Here is a 10,841-nt window from a genome sequence, read left to right on the forward strand (position 1 = left end):
TTTCTGTCATAAATATAATTTCTACAACCTATTATCAATTATTTGTTACCTACTGATTATTAGAAGCACACTTCTACCACTGAAAACAAGTACCAACATTTTTTTCCCCTTTGATCACTGAACAAATCTTGCAAAGGTTTATATTCACTGAAGAGATTCATCTACCAACTAGTGCTAGAAGAATGCGAATCAGACGATCTACCTAAGGGATCAAAATCTTGATAAGAGCAAGCCCGTTTTTAACCATAAATTCTGAAAGAAAAACTGCAGCAAAACATTATAAATTCAGGCACTTAAAGGATCCTTAGTTTATTTTTTTGTGGTAATACAAAAAGCATACAGAATTATAGAGGATAGGAGAGATCCCTTTCACTGAATTCAATTAGACCGTACACATAAAATGATTAATAATTACATACAAGCCGTTTTCTCTGTAGCTACATCCACAAACATCCCAGCCCTCCACCGAGAACAAGCATGGTCTTGTTGCTGTAAACGTGTCTCAACAGTTCTTCATACCCACTGGTACTGTGCAGGTAGAAGAAAGGCAAAAATAAAACAGGCGATGTAACTTCATACACAGACCACATTGATCAGACGGTGTTTTTATAATCATAATTTTACAATGAAACAAGTTTTTCCCAGACCAAAGCGTGTTTGGAGTTCATTTCCTCTCCATTAGACGTTAAGATGTTTCAGTCATAAACAGGACCCCATGTAACCTCCGCCATCATTTCCATGTATCAAACCATACAACATGCCCACAGGGGCTGATTAAACAGAACAAAAAGAGCATGTAATCATGAAATGACAATTAAGCTGAGATACATGGAAAGTCTTGACTTTCCATAACTACACAACACATTTTCTCACTTACCTCTAAAAGTAACAACTGGAATAAATCACATGATCATGTCAGGACGATTTCTTCAGAGGAAATGCAAACAGGTTATGCTTGTCGATTAGTCATGTGTGGAAACTCCTACACAAGACTTGCCTCTAACTTTCTGTTTTGTTTTTGGGTTGTTTTTTTTTATACTAACTACGATGACAAAAGGAAATTCAACTAATATTTTTGTCAATTTTCAGGGAAATGAAAATATTGTTAAACCTAAATAGCACTTCTATGTCTACATACCACTAGTTTTAAGTGAGAAAATATGTTTTTGTAGTAACTAAAATAGCTAACCTGCTTGGCTAACAAATCCTTAATATGTATAAGTAAACACTAATGATCACAGTAAGTGTCACAGAGGGTTTTTTTTAAATATCCAAATTCGACCACTACTCTTTTCCCCCTGCATCTTTACATCTCGATTCACATTTAGAAATATAAGTAGCAGGAGCATTTTTTTTTTAAATCACCAAGGGAATTATTTATTTTGTTGTTTTTTTAATTTTTTATATTTATAGAGCTGGATTGAGATTTTTTGTTGTCGTTTTTTTCTCCTTTACCATAGTTTCTAAAGTTTATAATCATCAAATCCCTTTGTCACAAGTGGGTTACACAACCCGAGAAGACACCTATAAATACTAACCTACCTGCAGGGCTAGCAGCTGTGCAAAAAGTTAATTAATGGCAGGCTACTCCAAGCATCGATCAGCAACAGAAACAGAAACGGAAGACTAGCTGCGTTCTCTACACACAGAATGGACCCTTGAAAAACCAGTAAACTAATGAGAGCTTTGTTAGATTGCACATTTTAAATCTCTATAAGGGCCGAATGATCTCACACTTACTGGTGAAGGAACTGAACTTGTGTTTAGCCCCTCTTTCCCCCTCAAGAGGCATTGAGGGGAAAGGAGGAAAGAAAAATTAAAGCAAGGACAAAATGAATCTGACACAGTCAGGTAGTCTGTAATAATGGGAACCCAGAGATGTGTTCTTAACTCAAGTGGAAACGAACAGGTGGAAGCGGGAGACCTGCGAGAGCAGAAAGAGCGTTGCTCATCCTTTGTCCTCGCGTTAGCATGTGGCAGGGTATGGAGATCTTGAAGTGATGAAGAGATGACGTTTCCTCTGTGCTGAAGGGAAACTCGGCCCCAGTCAATATCTTCATATTCACCATGACTACTGTTGCCAGCTACTGTGCTCTCCGATGTCATCTAACGAATAGAAACCCACCTGTATGTAGTGTTGATGTTTGTATAAGTATATCCTTTGCAGTGGCAGATGATGTACCTCACTTGTGTGAAAGCAGCCAGTTGTTTCCATTTTAGAGAGTCATCTAGCCCGTCCCACTGTTAGCTTGGTGAAGCCCACCACCGATCAAGACTGTGTGTTAATATGGACTACCACCAAAATATCATCCAGAAGAGATGTCTAAACAAGCTCCCCAACCAAAACAGATTGTCTCATTAGAGTGAAGTCTGTCTCATTAAGTCCTTCAGCCAATTAAATAATACAGACCACCTTTCAGTCCAACCAATCAGGTGCTTTCATTTAGTAAAGGCGGCCACCACGGCCCACATTAGTTCATTGACATTGGGCTTAGCGCTCTCTTTCTCTGGCTCCAGCTCTAGCAGAGTGTGAACCCTCTTCATGGCGAGGTCGTACTGTTCGTCTTGGAGCGGGGCAAAGGCATTCTCAAGAACATCGGACGAGTGAGCCAGCAGAATCAGGGCCAGAACCCGCTTGTCCATGCGGTGGGGATCGTTGACCCACTTCTCCAAAACAGAGTCCTGGACCTTCTTGACAAGGCGCTGCAAGTAGTAACAGTAAATATTATAGAGTTTTATAGTTAGAATTAATGTGAATTAGATTCAATTAGATCATTACACTATTCAGGCTCTAACTCGGAATCTGTACCACACCATACCTTTATTATAAAGCACTTTAACATAAAGCCAAAGTTCACACAGTTCTGCACGTATACAAATATCATAAACAACAAAATAAATAATTAAATAACTAAAATAAAAACTTTTTTTTTTTTTAAAGTCACATTTGTAGCTTCATGTTTAGCAAGACTTTAACCCCCTTCAGCAGTCAGACAGGAAGTTTGCTTTAGCCTCTCGAGGCCGGAAACTAAACAGTTGGTTTTTTGCATAGAAGGTTATGTTACAGCTAACTAATAAGCATATATCGCTGCCAGACTTCTTGTCCTCCTATAGCTGCTTGTTTTAATGCTAGACCAAAATCAAGGTTGTTAACTATACAACCATGAAGTGAAAATGATTTGCCATCCAGTTAAAATATGAGAGAATATATAAGAGGGGAATATTACCCCTTTTGCACTAATACTTGTGCAGTTTGTCAACTCTACTTTAACTGAATCCAGTGAAGAAAAAAAAAAAAGTGCAAATATAGGTCAAACCTCTATCAAATGAAGTTGAGGGTGTGACTAACATGCTCCTAAATAGCTGACAGTTCCCGCACGCAAACTAAAAAACACAAACCTCCCCCACTAATGATATGCAATGATGCTTGAATCAAAATTTTGATCATGATTGCAGAACAAAGTGAACATTTGCATACCTGTTTAATGGTACTGTTGGTAAGCGGATGCGTGGTCATATCAAAAAGCAAGAAGTTCTGCTTCTCTGTGGTGAGGACACCTTTCTCCACCAGGTTTTTGGCCAGACGTTCTCTGACATTTCGCAGCTGATAGTGCAGCTTGAGCGGATTCCAGGTCTCGCCTACGTGACAACATTGAGATGGGCTTTCAGACGCAACAAAATAAATGACGTGCATGCCGAGGTCATTTTTCCCCTTTAAGGTTCTTAGCTGAGAACAGGAGCCAAAAATGCTTCCTGTGTTGCTTTTATAAAGGATGCACCCATTGTTATATTTTGTTACATTTTGCAGACTGTGACAGTGCACAAAATGTAAATGTATTTTAATTAAAAATAAATGTTTAAAGTGTAATAAATCTTCATCATTACACAGTCTTTTGATATTTATCCATCTTGGAAAAGTTTTGGGACTACAGATAAACGCTAACTACTGCCATTGGTGAATGTCATCTCACACAACGAACACCAAGACTGACATCTACTGACAGATTGGTGCATCCCTAATTATCTACTGCATTTCCAACAATTGCCACTTGGGGCACTACAAGGTATTTTTAAAACAATTTTAAAAATCAATTAATCCTGCTACTGACAAATGTGACATTACATTGCACATAAGCAACCAGTACTCCTCCGCCCCAACATTTTAGACACCTATGTGACCGAAAAGGTGAAACAATAAGCAGATCACCACTAGGTTTGGCTAACAAATACAGCAGTCCTTAGCTCACCACTCAGTAGCTCTATCCAGCTCTGGACATTCTCTGGAGGCTGAGTTTCTTTAATGTGTTTCAAGGCCTCATCCAGCAGCACGTCTCCTGTTGGAGCATCTGACTTGCAGATCACCTTGCCAGAGAAAGGTAAACATTTTAATAATGATGGCTGCTGTCTGTGGAATTGTGATGTAGACACATCCTGTGTGAGGAGGAATTACATAGATAACTAGGTGTAAATCTCCCGACAAAAAAAATGCTTCCTTCTTCGTCAGAAGAAAAGCAAACAGTGTCAAGTGTCCACTACGTCAAAGCATTTAACCGGACAAACTGGTCCTTTTCCCCCCTACACACACGCACAAACATCGCAATATAATAGTTCTCACCTTTCTTGCCAGCAGGCTTTTCCTTCGCACACCGGACGCCTCCAGCTGTAACCTCCCTCTGAGAGCCAGCTCTACAAGCATACAACCTCGAAGGCCGGAAGAAATACAGTCGTTCCAGAAAGACGTGTAGCCCTGGGTGGAGAAAAAAACACACTCGCTAACTTAGCTGACGTGTTGGAAGGAGCTGAAGCAAAGCGAGATGAAAAGGAAAGCGGTGACTCGCTGGCGAGTTGTCAAGTGAACGCTTGGAGAAACCCGAGCTAAGAAGCTCAACAAACCTGATAATTGTTTTCACTCTCCACCACCCCCCATTTTTTTCTGTAACCTTACGAGCCAACAACAAAACGCAGCGCAAAACATTTCGATGCGCTTAAATACAAGCTACATGACATCTGCTAGCAAGCTTAGCAACGACACACTGTGAATCAATACACTTCCAGATGTGCTACATGAACACAGCATTCCGGGAAACTTTTAACTAGCGCTTTAATAAACCAGAGTTGGCTTTGTTGACAACCACGACTGGTGACGCACAGTAAACTCTAACATTAGTTAATGTCAAGTGTAGCGACTAAGTTACTAGCCAGCCTGCTAAGCTGGACTGCAAAACAGCGCTCACCTCTCGGTCCTTGAGGCCCAAGAGCAACACTTCCTCCATTAGCGTCAGTCTGGTCTCCTTTGAGTCCCCTTTGTCGTCGTCTTCCTCCTCCCCGCGGCGCACTTCGTCCTCCTCACCGCCGGACTCCTTCTCCTTTTCGGCGGCGGCGCTGCGAATGGCCTCGGTCCGCCGCTGGACGAGGCCCGATGTTCTCTGCGTGAGAGTACTCATAGCTGATGCCGAAAAACGATAAAATCCGAAGAAAGGCGCCGACTTCGACCAGCAAGAGAGCCACGCAGCATGTAACCTGAAGGTTAGAGGTGAAAATCGGAAAGCGGTGGACCGATCGAGCGAAGCCGACGGCTAACGTTCAGCTGGGCTCGAGATTCCTGCAGACTCTGCCCACTTCCGGATCCAACATGGTGGCAGGTGACGTAAAAACGTGGCCTGGAGTGATCCGCGGACGCCTCCGGCCTCGTGCATACAACAGAGCACAGCGGGAAATATGTGCTACATAACCTCTGAGCTGCCCCATAAACTGATTACATTTAACGACAAAGGCTATGAATTATTCAGAGGAAATCTTGTTTTGTAGAGCCCTAATTTAAACAAAAACAATGGATGCTGAGTAAAGCGTTTTAGGAAGAAACTCAAAATACTTTAAAGATGCAAACAATTAGATAAAAATTTTAAAATGCCTGTCTTAATCATTACATTATTTAATCTCTGTAATGACGAGTAAAGGAAACCAAATAACACATGATAAAGGCGGGCTCAGTCTAGGAAAAAGTGTAAAAAATAGCCAGAGCTGGTCATCTATAAACTTTTACTGTATGAAGAATTAGCCTACTTCTATATTAGTGTTGTTGGTGGGGTTTAAAAATAAATAAATAAATAATGATATAAAAATTGGCATTTACGATCTATTCTCTTGTTATATACACTTAATTATTGCACCTTCAATAGATCACTTAAAAATAATTCTGACCTGGGAACAATTATATATGCTTAAATTAAAGTTCTATTGTATATACTTAATTAATTCATCTATTTCTTTACTTATTACCACAGCTGAGGTGCTTTGATGAGTTAAATTATTTAAATATTTGATCAAGCAGTGCTGGTAACTGCAGCTTTTAATTGTAATTTAATTGTAGCAAGACCCAAGCTAATTTTTAAACTGTAATATGCAACATGTATTGCAATTTGCACTACACATTAGTATTATATTTAGGGGGAAAAAATGCAAACTATACATTGGAGAGTTTACTTACGGTAGCTCGAACGCTATATGATTTAATATAGATTCTCAACACAAGGTGGCAGGCTATGCGTAGGAAACATGACCAGACTGATTATGTCCTCCCCCTGCTGACCTCAGCTTCTCTGTGTATGATGATGAACACTGATTGTTTTTCTTTCACATGAAAACGCACTGATACTAAATTTAGACTATGTGCATGATAAAAAAAATACTATAAACTAGGTTGTTATTATTATTCTGTTTACAAGTTATTTCCTATTTTCTTACCTATGTTGGCATCTTTAAGCATGAGGGTGATGACTGTTGCCTTTAGCAGCTGTATGTTGGTTATTATTGTTGTTACTCATCACTGGGAGAGATGCATCTTGGATTATAACCTTGCTCCACTCCCATTTACTGCACATAACTGCCCTCGGTGATGTAAGAGCGGCTAGACTATCATCTTTTTTATGGCATGTGTTGTGCCATATAGTGGAAAAGCCACATATGGAACTAATAATATAAATGAGCCCACATGCCCAAAACGTAAATAGAATGCAGACTTTATTCATGCTAGTTACACGTGTGACTTCCCAGCTATGAGGTCAAGAAGACATTATACAAATGACAACAAACAGACATATCTACTAGTCTAACTCCATTAAATAAAAGAACACCTTTTATATACTTGTAGCCGCTAAACTGGTGGACCTAAATCTTCACCACCACGTCTGTATACATACAAGCAGAAAGGGGAGTGAGTGGGTCAGCGCTCAGAGCACAGAAACTTAGCTGGCGTCAAACACATCATTTATTTTCCATAAAAAAAAAAAAAAAAAACCCACAGCCAGAGTCACAAATACAAGCTAAAATCCCCGTATAAAAATAGTGTTTGCAACCCGCTAAAAACCCGGCCGGCCGGAATGATTTAAACACTAAAAACACAAGGCTGAATGAATGTTTTTCCCTATGCTAAAAACTCCCCCCAGGGTCCTAATTCTCACAGTCCAGCAACACGCGGGCAAATTCTCCTGAGCTGAAAGAGACAGGAGAGGAACTCCTCTTCCGGGATGGGGAATCTCGCCAGCAGAAGACCAGGGAGGAGGCTCCTATCTCCACCTGACGGTGCGCGATCGTGCAGTCCAGCCACTCTCCACACCCGCGCACGGCCTCCCTCGTAGCTCCGCCCTGAAACAACAGACACGGGCCAGCAACGTTGTCGGCGCAGCCGCTGTCACCCTTCCCCGGCAAAGCTACTCCTAGCGCCCAACAGTGGGAAAGCGATACTCACAGATGCAGGCAGAGGCGTACCCCTGCCCTACTGTGGATTTCACGCGGCGCCCCACAGTCAGGCCGGAGGTCCTTCTGTTCATATGCTGGCTTGCACGCGTTTTGTTTCCAGCTCTTCACTTTTCGTGTGTCTCTCTTTCAGTCTTTGCGCTCACCATCTCCCTTAAGTCAGTTTGGCGGCTGATAGGCCACCTCGGGGAACGCCCCCACCTCACAGGTGCCTACAATTGTCCGCTTAATCCACAGTGGAATAAAAAAAACATATTGTTCAATCAACACTAAACACACACTATAAATATGGGGATAAAATCATGCAATAGGAATATCAATAAACAAACATGCAATATCACTATTACAATAAAATCATGCAAATAAAATCGACACTATGTACCAACACAGTCCAATCCAAAACAAAATATAAAAACACAATTTTCCACTGTGTGACATACTCTTGTATATTTTTCTACCTCCAGAATCAAGTAATTGTAGAAAAAAAATGAGTTGGAGGACTTTTTATATGGAAACACAAAAAGCATTAAAAAAGTCAAAAAAATCTATAGTGAAGTTTTATGCTGTAAGGTTAATGCCACTAAATTCACCTTCAGTAGCAATAACCTGAACTTCTTTCTGTAGGATTTTATCAGTCTGTCACATCACTGTGGAGGAATTTTGGCTCACTTTTCTTTACAGCCTTGCTTCAGTTCATTGATGTTTGTGATCATTTGTTTATGCACAGTTCTTTAAGCTCCCACCACAACAGTTCAGTCAGGCTGAGGTCTGAGCATTGACTGAACCATTGCAACATCTTGATATGTTTTTTTCCAACCTTTTTGGTTGTACATTCGATCCTTGGGATCATTGTCCTGTTGCATGACCCAGTTTCAGCCAAGCTTTAGAAGCCCTCATATTTGACTCTAGAATGCATTGGTATACAGTGGAGTTCATGGTTGACTCAGTGACTGCAAGAGCTCAGGTCCTCTAGATGCAAAACAACCCCAAATCATCACCACCAAACCACAGTGCTTGATGAGTTGTTCATGCTGATAGGCTGTGTTTTGTTTCGACCAAACCTGATGCTGTACGTTATGAGCAAACATCTCCATTTTGGTCCAATCTGTCGAAAGGATGTTGTTCAGAAGAAGCCTTTACACCTAAGCTGTGCTGTCAGGTTCTTTTTAGAGAGGCTTTTTCCTGGCAACCCTTGCATATAATCCATGCTTGTCTTTTTCTTTTTACATTGTCACAACCGGTAGCATTTAACATGCTAACTGAGGCCCGCAGAAACTGAGATGTAGCTCTTGGGTTTGTTTTGTTTGTTTGTTTTTTACAGCATTTCTTAGCATTATATGGTCTGATCTTGGGGGGAATTTTGCAGGGAAATCAACTACTGTAATAATTGATGCACTGTGTTAACACATACCTGAATGCCACAGCATACATTAATTCATGAATGGTACTTACATGATACTTATCTAATGATGATCAATTAATCATCAGTGATCAATTAATCAGGTTCACTGGACTGGATTCCCAACCTCTTTATTCCTATGGAAGGACTAAGTGTATACTTAGTTTTTCACTGGACTTGTTACAGTCCAATGAAAACCTGCTTTATATGTTGGGAAAAGGTTTTAATTACTTTCTTAAAAATCCCCTTTTTCAGTTAAAAAGCTTTATAAACTGTTTATACAAGTGCATATTAAGTTAAAAAAATGCCTTCATTTACTTTGGTGTTCAAAAAGGGTAATTTTGTATTTTAAAAAAGTAGCTTTAGAAGATGGACAAAACATGACTGAAAACATGATTCAAGCTCCTGAAAACAGGAAAGGTGTGAATATTTTTATAACATTGATTGGGCCTGATTGGGTTAAGATGAGGTCATTTAAAAAACATTCTTGAAAAGGCTCCCTTAGCTCTTATTTCATTAAGCGCCGTGATTATTATCAGAAAGAGTTCCCGAAAGGTAATGAGGAAAGCAAGCAATTCACTCTCTGGGCTGCATGTCTCATTAGGTTAGACGATTTATTCAGCCCAAGTTGCGTCAAATTCTGGATTGCTCATCTACAATCAGTGACACCCAGGGTTATCAAGAAGTGGTTTGTAAATATAGTACTTGTGAATCACATTCAGCAACAACAACAGGAGACAAAGAATACAATGGAATACAGTGGATGACTGGATATGTAAAGCGCTTTGGGGTCCTTACGGACTAGTAAAGCGCTATATAAATACAGGCCATTTACCATTTACAATTATCAGCTGTGGATTACTGTGAGGAAATTAGTCCACTGAGGAAACAACACTGATTCAGGGAAGTTGAACCAAACATATAGAACAAACACGTATTAATTAAAATAAGTAATAGAAGCAATATAAAAAAATCCCTCAAAAAAAAAAGAAGAAGCCTGTGGTAGAGATAACACGTGGCGTACATTTTTAAAGAGTAGTTTGCAAATGGAAACACTCAAATATAAAAATGATTAATACACTACTGAGTAATGGAAATAATAAAAGAACTGCTTGGCTTGTGGATAGGAAGAGCTGGGCATCTAACATAAGCTACTTTTACATCTAAGAAAAGCAAAAATGAATCAATTCTGACCATTACGAAAGTGACATGAAAAAGCTGCTTCACTAAAAAAGAAGTGTTTGAGAGTAAAATGAAAGTCAGGTTCAGGTGTATACGCACTCACACCTGTTCAGCTATTCATCAAGGCAAATAAGGCAAATATTGAAACAGCCGATCACATTGCAGGAGCATTTAGGAATTTAGACATTTTAAGTTACTCTGAATGTGGCATGGTTGTTAGTACCAGATTGGCTGGTCTGAGTATTTCAGAAGCTGTTGATCTTCTGGGATTTCCCCACAAAACCAAGTCTAGATTTTACAAACAAGAACTTCTCTGGTCAAAAATGTCTTGTTGATGGCAGAGATTAGAGGAGAATGGCCAGATTGCTTCAAGCTGATAGGAAAGCAACAACAACTCAAATAACCGTTAGTTATAAGCAGTGTTGGTCAAGTTACTTGAAAAAAGTAATCAGTAACTAATTACTGATTACTTCCCCCAAAAAGTAATCCCGTTACTTTACTGATT

The 10,841-nt window shown here is 39.8% G+C and overlaps 1 protein-coding gene across 1 annotated transcript; it reads right to left on the reverse strand.

Annotated features, from left to right (window-relative positions):
* Nucleotides 1-1,365: 1,365 nt before the first annotated feature.
* LOC146571011 (Golgi phosphoprotein 3-like) lies at nt 1,366-5,647 on the reverse strand. The gene is made up of 5 exons (XM_085279921.1): nt 5,235-5,647; nt 4,616-4,747; nt 4,248-4,362; nt 3,479-3,639; nt 1,366-2,703 (listed from the first exon to the last, which is right to left on the reverse strand). Exons 1-5 carry the CDS (start codon nt 5,442-5,444, stop codon nt 2,440-2,442), a joined length of 882 nt encoding a protein of 293 aa, XP_085136047.1. The 5' UTR covers nt 5,445-5,647; the 3' UTR covers nt 1,366-2,439.
* Between the last annotated feature and the right edge of the window lie 5,194 nt (nt 5,648-10,841).

Source organism: Mchenga conophoros, linkage group LG7 (assembly GCF_057382185.1).
Source record: "Mchenga conophoros isolate Kocher_MC1m ecotype Shallow Benthic linkage group LG7, M_conophoros_male_GT1.1, whole genome shotgun sequence".
In the NCBI taxonomy this organism is placed as follows: Eukaryota; Metazoa; Chordata; class Actinopteri; order Cichliformes; family Cichlidae; genus Mchenga; species Mchenga conophoros.

What these genes read in the sequence shown, in the direction of transcription:
- LOC146571011 (XM_085279921.1), bottom strand. Translation starts at nt 5,444, where the DNA reads ATGAGTACTCTCACGCAGAGAACATCGGGCCTCGTCCAGCGGCGGACC. An exon ending in TGGGCCTCAAGGACCGAGAG is followed by an intron (nt 4,748 to 5,234) that starts GTGAGCGCTGTT and finishes TTCTCCACCCAG; the next exon opens with GGCTACACGTCTTTCTGGAA. An exon ending in CTGGATAGAGCTACTGAGTG is followed by an intron (nt 3,640 to 4,247) that starts GTGAGCTAAGGA and finishes GTTGTCACGTAG; the next exon opens with GCGAGACCTGGAATCCGCTC.